General features: G+C 29.5%; 5 protein-coding genes and 1 long non-coding RNA gene across 12 annotated transcripts in view; 3 read left to right on the top strand and 3 right to left on the bottom strand.

Moving 5' to 3' along the window:
- Sk2 (Sphingosine kinase 2) overlaps positions 1 to 3,626 on the top strand; it is a 28,922-nt gene extending 25,296 nt beyond the window's left edge. For both annotated transcript variants that reach the window (XM_072007416.1, XM_072007415.1), the window contains one exon: positions 683 to 3,626. In XM_072007416.1, the coding sequence (XP_071863517.1) occupies positions 683 to 871 (189 nt within the window). In that variant the 3' untranslated portion in view covers positions 872 to 3,626. The remainder of the gene's footprint in view (positions 1 to 682) is intronic.
- The window catches only part of Mrpl52 (mitochondrial ribosomal protein L52), a 105,018-nt gene extending 94,999 nt beyond the window's left edge, over positions 1 to 10,019 (top strand). The window contains exons 1-4 of one of the 3 annotated variants that reach the window (XM_072007455.1): positions 9,146 to 9,260; positions 9,456 to 9,525; positions 9,607 to 9,739; positions 9,815 to 10,019. In XM_072007455.1, coding sequence (XP_071863556.1) covers positions 9,212 to 9,260; positions 9,456 to 9,525; positions 9,607 to 9,739; positions 9,815 to 9,958 — 396 coding nt within the window. In that variant the 5' untranslated portion in view covers positions 9,146 to 9,211 and the 3' untranslated portion in view covers positions 9,959 to 10,019. Of the gene's footprint in view, positions 1 to 9,145; positions 9,294 to 9,455; positions 9,526 to 9,606; positions 9,740 to 9,814 lie in introns of those variants that run through there. The other 2 variants (XM_072007457.1, XM_072007456.1) reach the window with 2 other exon arrangements.
- Positions 1,837 to 8,408, bottom strand: LOC139989253 (ankyrin repeat domain-containing protein 54). Its single transcript, XM_072007442.1, has 4 exons — positions 7,814 to 8,408; positions 7,511 to 7,583; positions 7,107 to 7,326; positions 1,837 to 7,024 (listed from the first exon to the last, which is right to left on the bottom strand). The coding sequence occupies exons 1-4, from the start codon at positions 8,108 to 8,110 to the stop codon at positions 6,592 to 6,594; spliced, it is 1,023 nt and encodes a 340-aa protein (XP_071863543.1). The 5' UTR covers positions 8,111 to 8,408; the 3' UTR covers positions 1,837 to 6,591.
- A 107-nt stretch (positions 10,020 to 10,126) lies between the features above and the next one.
- Positions 10,127 to 11,179, bottom strand: Mrpl13 (mitochondrial ribosomal protein L13). The gene is made up of 4 exons (XM_072007453.1): positions 11,013 to 11,179; positions 10,717 to 10,840; positions 10,472 to 10,626; positions 10,127 to 10,381 (listed from the first exon to the last, which is right to left on the bottom strand). Exons 1-4 carry the CDS (start codon positions 11,034 to 11,036, stop codon positions 10,148 to 10,150), a joined length of 537 nt encoding a protein of 178 aa, XP_071863554.1. The 5' UTR covers positions 11,037 to 11,179; the 3' UTR covers positions 10,127 to 10,147.
- Positions 11,180 to 14,710: 3,531 nt separating this feature from the next.
- The window catches only part of Rhogef2 (Rho guanine nucleotide exchange factor 2), a 33,646-nt gene continuing 28,285 nt past the window's right edge, over positions 14,711 to 20,071 (bottom strand). For 3 of the 4 annotated variants that reach the window (XM_072007402.1, XM_072007404.1, XM_072007403.1), the window contains 8 exons: positions 18,319 to 18,590; positions 16,696 to 17,991; positions 16,460 to 16,570; positions 16,179 to 16,355; positions 15,822 to 16,042; positions 15,370 to 15,520; positions 15,066 to 15,112; positions 14,711 to 14,971 (listed from right to left, as the gene is read on the bottom strand). In XM_072007402.1, the coding sequence (XP_071863503.1) occupies positions 14,873 to 14,971; positions 15,066 to 15,112; positions 15,370 to 15,520; positions 15,822 to 16,042; positions 16,179 to 16,355; positions 16,460 to 16,570; positions 16,696 to 17,991; positions 18,319 to 18,590 (2,374 nt within the window). In that variant the 3' untranslated portion in view covers positions 14,711 to 14,872. The remainder of the gene's footprint in view (positions 14,972 to 15,065; positions 15,113 to 15,369; positions 15,521 to 15,821; positions 16,043 to 16,178; positions 16,356 to 16,459; positions 16,571 to 16,695; positions 17,992 to 18,318; positions 18,591 to 20,071) is intronic. The other variant, XM_072007405.1, reaches the window with a different exon arrangement.
- On the top strand, positions 14,969 to 15,494 carry LOC139989269 (uncharacterized). The gene is made up of 2 exons (XR_011800304.1): positions 14,969 to 15,185; positions 15,315 to 15,494. It is a non-coding gene; the product is annotated as an uncharacterized lncRNA (long non-coding RNA).

Here is a 20,071-nt window from a genome sequence, read left to right as displayed (position 1 = left end):
TATTTACGCTCGTTTTGGAAGGTCGCTCTACCGAGGATCTAGTCCCTTTGGAGGGGGTCTCGTTAATCCATTGTTTCAACGGGTGTGGACTTTAGAGTGTTCGGTCTATTTATTTACTAATCAGATGATTCCTTGAGTGTGTGACATTACCAAAAGATCTGCACATCTGAATTCCATCATCTGAATTTCACAATTTATACACATAGTTCAATGGCGGCTGGTTCAGGAATGAGAATGCTTCTGCAATTCAAATAGATTTACGGATTTTTCAGTGACATAGCTCAACTGTGATTCAAAACAGGCTTTAAAAATATACGAGCTTGATAGATAAATGAAAAGTAAACAAGATTATGCTTGCGAATCAAACACGTGCTTAGAATGTTTTAGCAATTTATCAAGTTATTATTAACGAACAAATCTAAACAACTTTATTGAAACACATCTTGAAACAATTCGTACATTGCCAAAACCTTGATCACAAAGAACTAGCCAATTTTACTATAAGAAATCTAAATTAACATATGAAAAATTTTAACCATTTCTAATGTAAGTAAGAAAATGCAACTTTTTTTATAAGGTATTATGATGTAATTATGATGGAATTAAAATGAAGTTAGAAGCAGATTCAACATATTATAAATACGATATCAACATATTAAGAATTATTTATTGTGTCTGTTAGTTCCTGTTGGGATTAAATAATGGTACCCATGTAACACGGTCTGGCGTCGACATGATACCGGTAAAGGCGTTTCGAATAGAACCAGAAGAAGGAGCGAACGGTTACATTACGGTGGATGGAGAAAAAGTAGATTATGGACCTTTGCAAGCCGAGATATTCCCATCTTTAGCGTCGGTAATGTCTCCTTGATACAAATTAGCATTATACTTCGTACAGAGTTAACAATGGAAATCAAATTGTACAATCCTAAAATCTTAAGTTCAATAAGATATATGTTATGGTAGCATGGTCCTGGTGACAATACTGTATTAATAAATTCCAGTTCGCAATACGTAAATATGATTTAGCTCAAAGAATTGCGATAGATGTACATCCTAAGCTATGATATTAAATCATTTCATCAGATGTATACGAGTACATATGTATAAATTAGCGATATTAATGTAGCTATAATTTGTATAGGCTCAACTTGTTATTTTCTAGAGGTTTATCGTTTGTACGACATAATCCGATGCTGTTATTTGAAACTTTACAAACGTGTTTTACGCATCAAAATTAAATACATTGAAAATACTAATTAAATTAAAACCTTTTTTTATTTTAATTAATTTTTTTATCTCGAGATAATTTTATATCAGCAGTTTTAACTATAATAAAAATTAAAGTATTCCCCATGCATTTTTAAATACATTCCTAATTGCATCTCATAAATAAAACTCGATTGAATTTGCATCCAAAGGAGATACAAATTTCAAAAATTCATATGATTTCTCTCCTACAACGCACTTAGTTTTCAAAAAAAGTCATTTAAAGATTAACGGCTATTTAACATTCCTTTGTATAACTATAAAAATTGTATAGCTTAATTCACTTTAGAACCTTTCAATTTATTAATATTATAAGTATCTTAAGCACGTAAGTTTTTTAATTGTTTAAAATGTATAAAACGTCTAGAAATTTTCGAAAGCGATTGATGAACCATACCATGTAATACCGTTCAATAGTGCTTACTAACTAATTATCTGTAATTTTATTAATTAGCCTAAATCCTATGCGACGTATAATAGTATAACTTTAAAATATTTCATGGATTTTATGCTTGTTTTCAAGTACTATTGTTGAGCTTGATAACGTACTGGTCAAATGATGTACACCTAATCCTCGATCTACACAACGAATTGGTCATGAAAGTTAGATATAAATCGAAATCAATATTATAACAATATAATAATAAGTTGAGTAATTCGATGATTAGATGTATCTTGCTCCTCGTTATTTACCAAAGGGTATCATTAAAATTCATCAAGGATTAACGATCATTTCCTCCGTTCAATACCTTCTGGTTGTTCTTTCAGTGATGTAAATAAATATATGTATTGTATTTCTTAAACGATTGTATAGTATATAATACGTTGTAGCTTCCATTGTAAGCATAAAAAAATTAATTTCGATCTTCTCGATCGAATTTGTAAAGATTCTAATTTTTTAAGCTTGTATGTATTTTATCGACCAGGTTGTTATTGTCACGTGGTCTAAATGCTGGCATACAGTATTGATTTAATCGCGATAGTTCTCAAATCTTGTACATTTAGACGCATTTTAGATTAAAGAAAGAACATGTTAATCTTTCGATACAACGCACAGATACCGTCTTTTGATCTTACGCTTACGAAATATTTTTTCGATTCATCATTAGCCGCAATAAGAACGACATAAGAACATATCATGATAATTAACAGATAATATGCGGCACGTTAATATCTGATTCATAAGAGTGCATAATTTAAAAAGAAAAGAAAAACTAATATCGAGGGGACACTAAAGAGATATTTGATACTGTTATATAGTTGCGCTTTAATATTGAAACGAAGAACTTTCATTTGTTATAGAAAAATTTCATCGATGTTCTCTTAGTTGCTAAAAGCATTTTTATAGAGATAATCGATATAACGTTTAACAAATATTACGATGATTATAATTTGTATAAATTGTATTATTTTATACGTGTAAATTTGTGCCAAGAGATGCGTAAAGATAATTAAGAAGTATATAGATGATTTTCTTTTTCTCTATATTATTTCTTTTGAGGTTTTATTATTCTTTCTTTAGTTTCGTGCCAAATCTTGTATTTATGCTTGTGTCATAAATGCCAAGGATCATCATGTACATTCGCATATATTTCGAGAGGTAAAAACTTTTCACAAAACAAAGAAACCAATTATATATATTTATTATTTTATTTATCGTTACATGCTGTGCAGTACAAAAGGATTTGTAAATTGTTAATGTTTTCCCAAAAATCAAAGGAACACAAGAATTTTATTCACAAAAGGCACAAAACAAAAGAACAGTAAATAATATTGACATAGTTCCATTTGTACTATCTTCAGACAATCAATTTCATTTTATAGTACAGTCAACAAGAAAAAATCAAAATTATCACCTTATAGATTATGTACAAAATATATTGCAAATTCAGTATGAATAAGATTTCAATGACACACATGTAATAGAGAATTAATGATCCTTTATAATTGCGGATATGTTTACGATTGCTAGGAAGAGTTCTAGTTGATCCTTTCTAGTCACATAACACATTTGTATACTCCTTGATGCTATCATTTTGGTATCGATTTAAGTATATATAAAACTTTTCCAAGAAATGAATTTACTTCAATTAAGACACATTTTTTCACAATGTATGCACCAATATAGTAATGAGCTAAGAAACAATTGTAAATATTGAAGAATGCTTAGAACCTCTAAGGATCGATAATCAAAGTTTTGAGGTTAACTATAATGATTAAAGAATTATTTTATAAAAATGTTTTTTGTAGAAATGTGACTAATAAGGGTTTTTAACTTAAAGCATAAGGCTGTAAATGACATTTTTGTTCGATATTTGTTCCAAAATTTTCAACAAATGTAATTGTGTTACACATGATCTTTTTCTAATTTTTTTCATTTCTATTAGTTCCCTTCTATATATATTATGCCATTAAAAATAGGAAAAATAGTCATCTCGTTATAAAAAAGTAAAGAAGCGCTACATTTTTGCATATTCTTAGAAAAACGCTACATTACCGCTCAAAGGAAAAAATTTGTCATCGATGAGATCAATATTGTAATGTATATTGATTTTTGTTATTCCGCTATTTTTCGGCGGAACGATCGTTAATGTTTTTGAGAATAATGAAAGTTATTTAGTATGATAGCAAATATATATGATAATAAATTTCTTTACATAAAACCTCTGTCATCCCGTGGTTTGCTTAGAACTATTGTAGTTAATGAATATTATTTCTGTGCCTAAAAATTGCATATTTATAGTTGCCAGTGTGTAACATATTAGAGTATACCAATATAAATGTGAGTCATCCTGAATCATATTTATAATTTGATGAGTATTACAGAAGTTGCAAGTTATAAAAAAGACATTACTCTCTATATTTAACGATGATAGCACAAAAATTAATTACAAATTATTTATAATTTACAAAAACATTAACACACTTATAAAATTATGTATATAAAAAAGAAACTCTAGTTTATTACTTATTTATTTCGATATTGATACAAGGAAAATCACTACAAAATTTCTTTCAATCTGATTAATCAAACCAAGCTTCTTTCAATCAGATATAACTATAATTTTTCCAGTGTTATACACACTTTTATTTGCATACAGTTACGACATAACCAGAAAAAATGAACGAAAAGGAACTGATATATATCAGAAAGGAATATAAGGAAAACTCACAGTTTTCTTTAATACACTTGATTGAAGTAGCTTATACACGGGGAAAATTAGAGTTTAACATAAATTCCTATGAAACAAGGTACTTCTTTTTTTATTTATAGATCTGCCGTAAGTACTGCTAACAGGGAAATCATTTATTTACAGTTCATATATAAAGTAGTTACACATAAGTTGCTTATAAGTTTATATATGGATATAGAACACAAAACACGATCCTTCACGATTGTCAGTTCTAGTTTTACAAAAGTATCGCAACCATAAATTGTATTTCCATCATAGCAAAACTCGTATCATGATATATATAGAACTTAGCTTTCAATAATACACTAGAAAAATCATTCTAATTCAGGCATCATACACCATACTTGAAAAATTACACCAATTTTCACTATCATCTTAATATTGTATAAGAATAAAAAGTACTATAAGATTCAAACAGAATTTCATTTAGTTAATATCATTCAATGTTATGTAAATGAATAATTTGCAAGAAGTCATACAAAACCTTAATTATGTTCAATGTTAAAGATTAAATATTTCAGTTGAGAATATCAATGTAAAGATATATATTTACAAGGTAAATGCTAACAATTTGAATTTCACATAATTTGTTCATATGTTCACACATTTATATAATTCTCATAGTTAGTGTTGAGGCTGCAAACAGAGTGAAAGAATATATACAATAATGCGACAACTACAATATTTAACAAAATTGACACACTGTTGTAGCACACAATATTTCATATGAGAATCGAAATATTTTGAAGACGTTTATTAGGAATGCACTTTAAGATTCTATTTGGAATTTTTTATGAAAATGAATGAGAATATATGTTTAAATTTTAAAAATGTCATATATCCTAAAATAGTAATGAAAATACAAAGTATGTATATACTACAATATATCTTGCAGCCTACTTTTATATCTTTATTGTTTTGTATTGGTTGAAAACCTAAAAAGGGGGACATAAAGTTCAATATCAATGAGATATTTAATAACTCAAAAGATATGTATAGAAAATATTAATATAAAAAGAAATTATTAAAAAACAAAATAATATACATGTAAATGTGTATATTATGTAAAATAAATATATAAAAAATAAAACAAAATCCTTTTTTCAAAATATATAGAGATAAATTTACATAAGCAATCTTACTCTATCAATATCTATAAATTGTATAAATTTCAGCTTTCATTTTTGCACTCTATTTGCAGCTTTATAAACTTAAAAAAGTTAATGTAACATATCATGTTTTAATCGTCTTGGAGAAAAACTATTTGCACATTATATGCATAACAACTTATCAAAATCAAATCATATTAATTTTTTAAATTAATAACCCTATTGTTATTTACCCATTATTATTTAAACCAACTAGTTGAGTAAAGAAAAGGAAAATACAAACTTTCATATTAGTGTATAGTTAATATATAATAATGAATTGAAATTTATGAGGATTATGGTTTGTATCAAATACATATTTGATATAATGATGTGATATCCTACGATTTATTTTTTTGTACTGTATGGAATCCGCATTAAGTTTTGTAAATACAATAAATCCAAAACAATAGTAATTTAAAAAACATGAAAATATAGCACACAAAAATATAATACTCTGAGGCCAAGATGAAATTTATAAAATGCGTTTCATAAAATATTTATAGCTAATTATCGAAACTTGATTTGTTTTGTAGCCCATAGAAACATACAGAATCAAGTCAGAATAATAAGCGAGCGAAATATAGTTTGACTATAAGGAAATGTAAATATTTCTTTTTATCGTCAATGAGTCAAAGTTGAAATAATGCAGAGCGCAAGGATATCGACAATATCACAAGCATACATAAATAGAGCTACCCAATGTAATAATTACATACTTCCTAATCCGCGATGCTTTACTTTGTTAACATTCGCACAACTTTCCAAATTATAGCTCTACTCTGTTCTACTGTATATCAAAACTTTACCGTTATCTTGCGCACTTATATAAATTAGAAAAAATTTTTTCAGTGTGTAAATTAATTGATTAAAATGAACTCATTACGAGCAACCTAAATTTAACGCATACTGTTAATCACTTTTTTAGTTTTATATCAATTTATTTATAAAACTATTAGTTTGATAAAGTGAATAAGTGATTACTGTGTTATAGATAGAGCATTTAAATTAGCCAACAAATCTTTCACATCATCCTGAACTTGATTCGACGTGTTTGATAAAGATAAACGTGAACACAAACTATTCAAGATTTCCATATTTTTGTGAGTATCTTTATACTTCTGTAAATATGCCAACAACATACTAATTATACTTTGCACTTCCTCTTTGATCTTCATCATATCTTTCCCTTTACAGTTTTGCAATAACTTTAATTTTGTTTGTGCTAAGTGTAATGGATTATAACCATATTGATCCAAGCATAAGGGATCCGTTCCGGCATTTAAAAGGAGTGTAACTACAGATATTTTGCTTGTCACGGCTGCTAAATGTAATGGTGTATTACCTACAGAATCACGAAGATTGGGATCTGCACCATGTTCCAATAACAAACGGACCATTTCTGTATAACCCCTGTAATAGTATATAATATTACTACTATGAAATATTTATTAAAAATTGGTAATTTAGTGTTGGTTATGCGGGTCAAATTTACCTGCAAGAGGCAAGATGAAGAGGAGTTCGTCCTTGTTTATCACAAGTATTAGGTGAAGCACCAGAATTTAAAAGATTTCTCATCATCATGGTGTTGTTTGTAGCTGCTGCAATTCTCATTCTATGTTCAATAAGACGAGTGTGAACATCAAACACAGGAAGAAGGTGACGGTTTCTACGTTTTTCATTAACAAATTTTATTTTGCTACAATAGACATATCCTAAAAAGAAGAATGCAGAACATTATTATAAAAAGATAATTATGTTGTTGAAATATGTATAAGGTAATCATTAATATTTTCTTGTTATATATATATTTTGTTAATTATTATTGCACAAAAATTTGGATTTCTGTAATTTGAATTGAAGGTACCAAAATTAGAAAGGATTTACACATTAACTTACTATCTATTAAAAGTGTTCTAGCTGTTGATGAATCAATAGAATGACACTTGCAAGGAAACTTAATTTCTAAAACCTGCAACAAATTATTTTTGATGACATACTTTATACATTATATTGTGATTACTTCTCAAAATTTGTACGATATTTTCTTAATAAGAAAAATAAGTAATTATATTAATCACCTCTATTTTATTATACGTAATCTAATTATTCGCTATAATTTATTGTAGCATAAATTAATAATTTCATATACTAACAATAATTAGTATGTAAAAATATTTTATATAAAAAAATAATACTTACATTAGGGGATACATCAACACATGGTCTTGAACTACTTCCTGCTGTAGAATTTTGAACATCATCGTGTATATTTGATAAGAAAACAGGCCAATTTGGATTAAGTTTAGTGTAAGTAATGCCGGGTTTAATTTCTTGTATTTCATTCTGATTATTATTGCAGGTTATTATTGCAGGAGTTGAACTGGCATTACCAATTTCTTCTATTGTCATATCTTCACTTTGAGCGATCGAACTATCGTCTGAATTATTACTTGTTTCGATTCCTGAATCTACAGATGTCATTTTGCATTTAAACATTCACCAACGTATTAGATACAAAACACTTCTCTTCCTAAACCCAACTTATACTGCGTATATATTCTCATACCAGGGGCCAGGACTCAAGACTGTGTCGGTAAGACAATAATAACAGTTCTGAAATTAGTCACTTAGGTTTACACCATATTGCCAACTTTATAATTCGTTTTAGTCTACCACAAAGTGAAATCAGAAGATTCTTTGATGGTGTTGAGTGGCTTTCCCAACAGTTGGGGAATTTGGCACGGTTGCAGCCCGTGAAGTGCTGAACCACTCTGCTCGTGTTGCAACTTCAAACAATTCGACGTTTAAATGAAGAAATACATAACAATAAAGATTAACTCGAACAATAATTTTTTTTAAAAACTAAGTATTTATAATAGATTGACTATTTTAACAAGATTTGTACTTCAATGAAATTTATTCAGACACTGAGCTCAGTGTGACGGTTCTAACGATCCAACGATTCTAACGTTTCTCTAATTTTTTTAGGTCACAGAGTGACCCATTTATTCGCTTGGATTTACATTAATTTGTTATCCAATAAGACAAATTCTCACTAACTAATGCTAGTAAACATTATTTTGATTGGAATTTACAATATTAGAAAGCGAGCGATTTGACAATGCCTTGTTGACAATGTTCTTTCCCATGGTAACGAAAATACATACGAAATTTGAGAGTAATCACAGTTGTTACTGATAAATAATTTTAAAATTTAATCAATAAATTTGTTAAATAACTTTTGTTCGTTGCATCAGCTACGCCGCTGCACAGTTAAATTCGCGACATTAGAATTTACCCTATATCATACAAAATATTTACACTAAAGGGAGCCACCAGTAAAGTTATGTATAAAAAATTTTGTTTTTAATATACATATAAAATAAATAGGTACAGTATATAAAAAATATTAATAAATTATATCTTTATGTATTTCCTTTATCACGTAAAATATAAACATTAAATGTAGTCTACCTCATTAATACATATTCTATGGTTTATGTACCTAGTATCACCAGAGGTATCACTTAAATGAACTGTATTATAAATATAAATAACTGTATTATAAATATTCCTTAAAAATATTACCGAAATAAAATGTCTTTATATACGGCAAAAACAATACTTCGAACAAGCTACTCGACGCGTTAGTGTGAAATAGTTTTTTTAGTTTCTATGAGTAATTATTTAAAATAGTTATTTAAAATAATTACAATATGATGAAATAATTACTCTACCAAAACCATATATATATTCCATCACAATTGTTAAACTTCTTTTACTATTTTTATACAATAACCAAAAAATTTGTTCAGATATTAACTATCTTTTTGTTTTTTAGATTTTACTGTTGCTATCAATAAATTTCATACATCTTTCCCAGTATATTTGGATCAGAAATGGAGGGTGGCGTAAGGATAAATTTTATGTAACATATAAACTTATATCTATATATATTAGTTGTGAAATGTCATATGATTTAATAATTACAGAAGAAATTTGGCAAAAAATCCAAATACTACTGGTCCATTGATTACTTTGTCTGATTATTCTTTCAAAGATAATAAACCTGTCCCATATGGTTCAAGACAGTTGAAGCGTATACAAAAGCATCAAGAATATATGGTATTATTTCAAACATCATTTTCTTAATAAAATTTTTAGCAAAATGGTGTAATAAATAAAATGCTTAATTTACAGAGAAAAATTGTTAAACTAGTTGGAGAAATTGATTTTGCAGTTGAACGACATAGTAGATTATTGAAAGAAAAGGAAGAACAAAAACAAAAAATTTTGGATAGTCAATTGAAACCTAAAGGTGTGTTGCCAATTATCAATCAATAATATTTTTTAATTCATTTCACAATTTGTAAATAAATATAAAAAGTAAAATATGCTATATGAATTTTACTGCTTTATTTTTCAATATCTTCCCATTACTTTCATGTGACAATTTATCAAAATGAAGCAAACAAATTTTTTAAAATAGTATGATAATTTATTTTAAATCTATATATATATATATATACAACTTTATTTGAGTTGGTAATCACTGGGATATTTTATAAGTCGTGGAATTTTATCTCTTTCCTCTTGTGGAATATCACACAGTTTAACTGGAACAGATCTTAATTGTTTGATCTGATTGGTAACATTATCTAACATTTCTTTGGGTACGTTATCATCAGGAAAAATGTGTAACCTCTGCATGGTATATCTTCTTTGCAGAGTTCCATCCATTGCTTTATAAACTGCTTTCTTAACAATCTATATGTTATAAATAAAAAAATATATATAGTGTAATAATATATTCAAATTTTTTAATATATTAGTAATTTATAGAAATCTGTTAATTACCATAGTAGGATCTTTACTATGTAATTCCCATGCAAGAGTCCAAGTAGCTCCACCATGGAATCCAGTATGATGAAAATATACTCGCTTTTGCCACTCATCTCCACGCAATGCAATTTCTTTGCTATTTATTACTATTACATGGTCACCACACTGATCTATATAAAAATTAACATTTGGAATATCATTTATGCCAATCTTGCAATCTATGCTATTATATGTATATGTATGTATTTCATTTAACTCACTCATAGGATGATATATAGGTTTGTATAATCCCATAAGGTATTTTTTTATCAAATGTGCACTTTTATATGGGTCTTGCCAAGTTGCATCGAAAATATGCCAAACACATGCAAAAGTACCCCAATGCTAGAAGTGAAATAAATAGATGATAAATTAATCAATTAGTGTAATATCAAAATGTAGTGACAAACATTTAAGGTGCACTTAACGAAAAAATTTTTAAAGATTGTTTTTAAATTCATTAACCTACAAAATTTAAGAAAACATATAATGAAATGAAGTAAATAAAACAACTAACCTGTCCTTTACGCAGAAGAGACATTCTGCAGTTTCTATTCAAAATTTAGTTTTGAATGTACAAATAATAATATATATTTTTAGATTGTGTTAAACATCGTATTTTTAGGGTTAAATTCTTATATCAAGTGTACGATCTTCTAACTAAAATTTTCCTAACGTTGGTAATACTTGGACTATAAAACATTATTACCATCTAACGGTGAATGGATGGAACTAATCGAGGTGGTAAAATCAGAAAATCCAAATTTTTCAGCTGCTGGACAGCATTTTTTAACTTTTGAGGGCTAAAATGAAAGTTCAGAATCTAAGGAATCAATTAAACAAGGTTAGTTACAAGCAAGTTAGTCTAACCAAGAATTTTTAATTTTACTGCCTGTCGATAAAACGTGTAATATAATCATGTGATTTATATCCTTCCAATTTAAAATTACTCTTTCGTTTGTAAGATACCACTTCAAGGTCATTGTAATTAAGTTGCCAAAGTTGTTTTTACGTATATTACAATATCGCATTATGCAAAATATATGTTGACATACAAACAAATTTTAATGAAACGTTTGAAACACTACCAAGATGACCTTCACAGGCCTTTTTTTCGTCACAACCAAATGCACACATCGAAAACATTTAAGTCCTCTTTTAGTCTTTGCCTTAATAATGTCGGAAATAATTTAAATATTTAATTTAAAATTAACACTCTATATACTTAATAATACACGAAATATTTCTGTTCTTGCGCAACATTATCAGATAGATAAGTTTTACATTTATTTACATATTTAAAATATCATTTTAGAACCAAATTACAAAAGTTATTAAAATAAATTTGAAGAGGAGTTTTTTTGGTAATGATAATGAAACTGTATTTCAAATGTGTTGAATTTGTCTATTAATACAGACAAAATATAACATATAAATTATTGAAACTAATCTTTATATAATATTCAAGTATAAAAAAATTAAAGTAATAATAACAAATTAAATCTATTTAGATCCTGACTTCCTGATACTTTTATCAATACCTTATGATGTAAGTTCAAAACGTATAGAGTAATACATTAAACAAATTTAAAATTATAGAAAAATAAAGAATGCTAGGATTTCTTTGTGCAGGTAAAAGAATGTAAAAAAGTTACAAGATAATTTACAATTTATAAGTATTTTAATGCAATAATAATATAATAATAATAATAATCAATAATATCAACTAATAATGTTATTAAATACTTTATACATATACATAGTAATGTATTTATAATTATTCGCATTTTATCATTAAGGAATTATTAGTATTTAGTAGCAAAGATTTTATGTAAACAGGTAAGTCTTTTTCGCACGATCAGTCCTTTGTTACAAAAAGTAGTACATTTTGTCACTCCAACTGTGTTTTCTAATTCGAAAGTATCATTGATAAACCAATATTAGTATTAATTAAACGGCAGTAAAATATTTTTTATAATATTTCACCTATGCATGATTCTATATATTTATTTATTATAAATTCATTTGAGAAAGTGTTTTACATTAGTTATAGTGTTTTCTTATCTATGAATATTGATAATTTTGAAGTTACCAATCATGTTCAGGATTCTACAAATAGTATACAAATCTTTGTTTACTTTCTTATTTCTATTTCTAAATTCCATTATAATCAAAAGAGGAACTTGATTGTTCATTTAGGCAAGTATAGCACCAAGAGGTAAATATTGTTTTCCAAAGCAAATGTTGTTAGTAAATAATATGGAAAAGTCAACAGGATAGATACAAATTCATAAGTTTGTTCTCATGTTTATACAGTTTTACATAATAATGAAAAGCATCATTATATATACATATATGCATACTGATTGTATAAATGGCATGGACATTAATTTTTGAATTTCGTGATTTTTCTATAATAAGTAAATACTATTTTATAAATTAATTTTTACTAAAAGGAAGTCTTGTTGTAAAGAAAGTAAAAGGATTTAATTTTTCTCTCTTACAAAAGATTCAGAATGTGTGATTTATGATGCCTAATGCATTATAAGTAGGTACATTTTAATTATACTTCATGAATTATTACTTAGAATGGTTTGGTTCTAAACAATTCTTTAAATTTTATTACAAGTTCGTTATTAGTAATATGTATTAAAAAATTCTTAAATACTTTTTGTAAACAAACTTTTATGATTCTTTATGTTAGATTTTATGTCGAACTAAATGCTTGTGCTTTTCAAGTTATTAAGAAGAAGGTAAAAAGATCAGAAAAAACAAGGGTTAAATAATTAAATAAAGTATCGACAAAAGAATTGAAATGAAACTATGAACTAATACACTGTATTAATGTGATTTATAAATTTTAATAACTTAATTGTTTTTCTATCTTTTAAAAGTTAAATACATTTAACTATATATTAAGAATAAAGTTTTTAATAAATTTGTTGGTCAAAATTTAATTATTTTCAACTCATTGTTATTGTAAACTATTGGTAAGAATATAGAATAGAATTATTCTTAGTATTATATGAAATTCAGCTATTTCATTTTTGTTTTACTAACTTTAGTAAATTTTTGAATTGACTTTACATTGGTTTAAGTTATTGTAATTGTTGTAAAAGTACTATAAATTATAAAAATAATACTTCAAAGCTGCAATAATTTTAATAATAATAATCATAGTCATGATAATAATAATAATAAATATTAGGATGCAAACACATTTGCCTTATGTTTTGTATCATAACAGAAATAATATGATATATTATGTTAATAATTACCATTAGGTGCTTTTCGTTTAATTGATACAATTTAGAAATCAATCAGCATTTCCGCCTCTGGATCGAATATCCTGAACATTTGGTTACGAAATATAAGGAAAGTATGTAAAAGCGTGTTATCAATGATAACTAGTTGAAAATCGTTATTTTCCATTAATATATGTTTTGCATTTTTTTATATACTTTGAAATATCGACGCATCTTCTGATCATATATCTTTATATAAATGTAAATTATATTTCATGACTATTGAATTATTATAGTAACACAGTTGGTTCCAAATATGCCATAGCAGATCACAAAAGGTAGTTTCTTGAAACGAACGACTAAGTTGCGCTAAACGTATACAACACATTTACGTAAATGTTTCTGTATAAAATGCACTAGTAATAAGTATTTCATAGTAGCTTCGAAAGAGTTGACTTGTTTCCTAAAAAGCATCTTAAGGAAAGATTTTCAGTATACAATCGATGTATATAAAACAATATGTTATAGAAATCGATATCATTCAAGACATGATTTAACAAATTTTATACAATAAGTATTATTAGAGTACTATAACAGTGTAGATTTTAAAATAATTCACAGTAAAAGAATTCTTCAATAATCATATAAAGCTCCTACTTAAATTATTAATCTATGTATTTGTGTGTAGTATATGTGTGTGTGTGTGTGTGTGTGTGCGCGCGCGCGCGTGTGTGAAATAGAGAGAGAGATTAAACTTGAGTTATAGCAATCTATATGGGATTCTCTTTTTGAACAGATTTCCTTCACCATATTATTTCAGAAATTCCGTCGTTATACTATTGGTAATAAAAAATTTATGTAATTTCCAGTCATTGATATAATATGACGTATGCGCGCCATGCTACTACGTCATGTAGATCCAGTTACATAAAATCTTTGGCAAAGGTATGATTAATCATTGACCCATGACTCTGTAAATATGTATCTAATATTATTGTATTCCATAAACAGCTACTCGCCATTTGTCATTTTTTACATAATTTTGATTTCTTCCAGTATGAGCATTCGGAAACGATCTTGCTCGTAAAATGCACCTGGTCGACATTATTTTGATACAATAATCATGCACGTTTCAACCAACACTATCCCCCATTACTATTGTTTCTGTTTCATGTTCTATGTGTTCCGATTCTTCATTTGTCTCAGATTCACCACGTGCATCTACAAATTCCTGTGAACAGAGTAATATTAAATTTGACATAAATAGTCTAAGGAGAAGTTAGAAATGGGATTAATTTACTAGCACGATAAATTAAGATCCTTACATCACGAGTGGGATCGTCAATACTGCTATCTGCATTTAAAACTTCACCTAAAAACCCCCCCAAAAAAAGAAAGAAATTAATATTCCGAGAATATCTTTATTCCAAGAAATGAGGTGCTTTGTAAGTATTATGATTCAAGCTATTGATTCTATAGCGGACAACCTACTTATGTACGTTGCAGCTTTTGTAATTAAAACAAGTAAAATTTAATTTCGTCAACCGTACGTAAGTATATGGTCGTCATTGTAGATCAACGAACATTATCAACCTACATTCTGAAAAATTGAAAAAGTAATGAACTAACTGGATTTCGTTTGTGTTTGACTTGACACAGTGCATGTTTCTGAAAATTCACGACGTTGTATATCTGCATCAAGGGCATGAAGACGTTCTCTACTTCTGCGTAACTCTTTTCTCAACGTTTCACGTTCCTCTTCCCTTTCTTTTATAATTTCCTAGAATATATAAGAAAATACATTTTACTGAAAAAGCATTGTTTTTTTTAACCTTTTCTTTAACTTTAAGTATTAGGTTGTCCCAAAAGCTTTTTTCGTTTTATAAGGAAGTAATAGATGCACAAAATTTTTTGCTTTATTTTATTTTACTCAATTATGTATGGTCCATTTGATTACAGAACAAAACATAAAATGTTGTTCTTTTATTACTTCTAACTATAACTTATTACTTCTTTATAAAACGAAAGAGATTTTTGGGACAATCTAATACACAGGTACATTGTCAAAAGTGGAGTATTACCAGTAATTGTGACAATTGAGAGGTCAAAGAGTGACACACTGGTTGTAAACTCGCAATTGATATCGCTGGTTGCTGAGGATGAAGGTGCAATCGTGGTGATGGACAGCCAGTTGCTTCGCAACTTGGTGGTGTTGCTAATGCCGATACCCCACGCGATGCAAGAACAGTTTCCGTTTCACTTACATTTAACGCGGAATTTAACATTCCTACTAATTGATTCGCTGCGAAAATAAAATAAAATATTACATATCTCTAGAAATATTGATAGGATTAATAGACTAACAATTTATTCGAGAAATTTCTGAGAGATAATTTATATATGATGATAAAACAAACATTATTTATTAATAAAAATACCTTGACTAATAGCAGCGAGTATAAGCTCAGATGGTTCTTTTTCCATGCTCGATGGCTCGGACGCCATGTCTGCCACATGTTCGAAATCTTCTTTCGGAATATTTAATATATCTGCTACCAATAATTGTTTTTCGATTAAAGCTTGTTTAATAATCTCGTCTTTTCTTCTAAGACATTCTGAAAATTTAGAGAAAATAATCGTGTCGCTTATGAAATATCTATTATATCAACTGTTAAACTAACAAAAGAGATACATATCATATAATAAATAAATAACATACCTATTGGTGTAAGCACCGGTTCCGCAACATGTACAGGCGGTACTTCTACGTGAACTTCAAGAGGGTCAATTAACGATGCTTGTGTACAAGTAACTAATCGTAATGGTTCTCCTGTACCAAATACAAAAAAGAATATCACACATTATGTAACAAATATTCTACACAAGATAATCTTTAAAATTTTACTTCAAAAAACAACAGAACAATATACTAGATCATAATAAAAGACACAAAACCTGTTGTCGAAGGTTCAGACGAGTGTTGGTGTGGCTGTTGCTGTTTCGTTTGATCAGTCCTTGAAATCTCAGGCCCAGAAGTATTAGGCAGCTCTCCTTCTTGCTCCACGCTAGTATCTTGCGCAGATTCCTTTGTTTCTAGTTCATGTTCCTGTTCGTGATCCGTTTTATTAGGAATATTGTCATGTTCCATCGAAGAAGGATCTTCAATCGTAGGTCCAGGTTCTTCTGGCAGTGTAGTAGGCGGAGTAGGTCTTCTACCTTGCTTATCACGAGCCTTATACGCTTCAGCTGCCTCGGAGATGTGCTTAAACCATTGCTTTTGTTCCGCAGGCGAAGCTGCGACTAAATCGTGGATTTGCGCACCGTTTTGCGATGTGTTGACCAGATAGAGAGAATTTTTGTCCACGGCGTTATTCCTGACGAGAACAGTGGATACCTTTACGATAGGACTCAATACAGAGTTCGCTTGGTTTGGGTTGATGAATTTTAGCAGGTACTTTTCGTCCTGTCGATGCAACAGGAGTATCGTGTCGTCGAGTAACACCACATGCAGATCGACCGGTTTCGCTCGATTTTGTTCAGTTCTGCGCCACTGCAACGGACCTTCGTATATCAATTTACGTTTTGTAATGTCTAGATTCTTGAATTCCTGAACGGTCGGATGATCGAATTTATCGAATGCAGATCTATCAATTGTACGTTGGATTTCTGCCAACCTTTGATAATCTTCAGCCTCGCGTACGGCTTGGTTAACACAACTGAGAATTTCCTTGCTTCGATCGAGACTTCGCAAAACCGCGGCTCGTTCCTTTTCGTTACTCTCCGGCGTGAATTTCGCCAAATTCTCAAAGAGCAGAGGGTATTTGGTCAATCGAAGCATTCCCGTCAGGATATGATCTTTGAGCTGTAGCCTTCGACAAAGGGGATTAGCCTCGATCTCGTTCAGAAAGGAATTCAATTTCGGATCCTTGCGACGACGGTCTCGCAAGGCATCCAAGGCTACTTGCTGTTTCGCACAGTAGGTGGATGCGGCTCTCTCAAACGCCTCTCCGTTCTCGCCGTCGAACATCTCTAGGAGAAGATCTCCGACATCACCAACACACGGGTTTTCCTTCTTCTTGCGTTTCATTGTTTGATTGAAGCGCGAATGAATCGTTAACATTTCGTCTAAATTGGAAAATAGTAATTGTATTTGGTCTAAGGGAAGTACTTGAGATTCAAGGAGCGGCTTGTGGAAGACGTGTGACAATACTCTAAGCGCCCGCACGTGAGATCGCTCCGTGTGAAAGAGTTCTGAAAAACAAGAAATACACAGAAATTACGTTTTACAGAGAACTTTTACAGTAACTATTCCTTGTTCCACAAGAAATATAGAATAATGTCTAATTTCTAAGATAAAGCCTTTATAGCAAAGTACAAAATAATTTTTTAATAAAACTAATTCGTAATTATTAATAATAATAATTAATAATTATTAATAATTATGAATTAAATACAGTATCACATCAGGAATAATTTAAGAGTTGTAGGGAAAAATAGTGTCATCATAAGGGTTAAATAAAAAAAAATGGACAAAGGGTCGTCTATGTATGTCACAATGAAATAGAAGGAGAAACAAACCATTGATAACTTCTTGTCGTTTTTTCTCCGCGTTACTGAGTCGCGCAAGTACATCCTCGGCAACGCCTTGACTCCAATCTGGTGGATCCGGTTCAACATCAACATCGCTGTCCCACGAGGTCGATGTGTTGGTTGCAGAGGTTGCTGGGTGTACCTGTTCCAGGCTGGTACTGGGACTGTCCAAACTTCTCGTCGACAGGCTACTGTTCGACGAACTGCCCGCTGAATTCCCAGGAAATGTCCCAGCTTGCTCGCAGTCACTGAAACCAGCCCTATAGTCAATCGTTAGCGAATGAAGCATTCTACTACGTTTAAACTGTACCGCTACCACAGCCATTTGAAACCTTTTCAATACCTATACGCAAATTCGCTGATCTCACTGCCAATTATGCTTCCTCGGATTTCCTCGGAAATTAGACTATCGTTAAATATATTTTATAACAAAGAATACTATATCTATTTCTACTATAATATTTTCTTTTCTTTATAATCTTTCTTTTTCTTAAATTGAATATTTGTTAATTGTATCTGACACGATTATTGAGTCAACCTAATGAAAGCAAGAAATACGCTTTTATCGATTTTGTATACTTATAGGTATGATAAGGTATTTTGCGATCAAATTTTCTATAAATCACAAATGTTGATCAATGAACTTTTCTCACAGTTTCACTAAATTTTCACTAACTCTGATAAATTGCCCAAGCGTCAAACTTCACTGCTTATCAAAAGCAAATTTATACAACATCAAAATTGTACGTATTAATTTCCCCTTTTTTAAATCTTCGACTTTAATTTCTTTCAAATTTCAATCTCCAATCACCTACACTGTCTAATATCCGCTAATTTTTTATAAGAATATATTTATTTTTCAAGCAATAATATAAAAGTTGCAAACTTGTAGATACAAATCAATCATCAGGGTATCAAACAAGTAACAAAACGTTAGATAAAGAATTATACCTCTCGGACCTTGTACGACGTTCATTAACACCGCGTCTCTCGTGATTAGGGGCGTCGTTAGGAAGTTCTTGTAGCCGTTCTTCGATGTTCGAGCAGCCCGGTGAAATGTCGTTTGACTGATCAAAGGGGGATGACGATTCCGTAGAGGATATCGGACTAGTTAAATTTTCGTTGCCGCGAGAATTAGGTCGAGGACGGACACGTCGAGAACCACGTTGTCTCATCTTTTATATCTCCTTAGCCCTAAAGGGCTTCCTCGATGGGGTAAAGCTGGCAGGCATGTGCTGCCTCTGCTGTAAACGCGATGATGTTACGTATGGACATTTTTGTGCGGGACTTCCCCAGTGGAGGAATATTACGTTAGATCCACGAATAATTCCACTGATTCTTTTCTTTCGTTTTCTTTTCTTTTTTCTTTTTCTTTTTCTTTATTCAACAACGTATACGATTTAAGATTTTAAACGAGAGATTAGAATTTGTATTATTTAAGACTAGAATTATCAAAATGAGACTTTTTGTATACTTTTGTATTCTATTAATTTAATTTTATTCATCTATGTATAGGATATTTATTGTAGCGTATGAAAGGTCGGTCATATAGAGTTAAAGTGTAAGTGGCAATTAGATTGGATGAAATTTGGTGGTGTATGAAGATGAAACTGTTCAGTTCGTTAAGATACCTTTTTAATTTGTAGGTACTTTCCGTATTAGAGCAATAAATACCAAACGTTTGAAATAACCCATAACTTCACTGACAAATAAATTTTGTAAGTGGATTGGTAGAAGCAAA

Source organism: Bombus fervidus, chromosome 7 (assembly GCF_041682495.2).
Source record: "Bombus fervidus isolate BK054 chromosome 7, iyBomFerv1, whole genome shotgun sequence".
Classification (NCBI taxonomy): Eukaryota; Metazoa; Arthropoda; class Insecta; order Hymenoptera; family Apidae; genus Bombus; species Bombus fervidus.
This window is presented reverse-complemented; position numbering and strand designations above follow the sequence as displayed.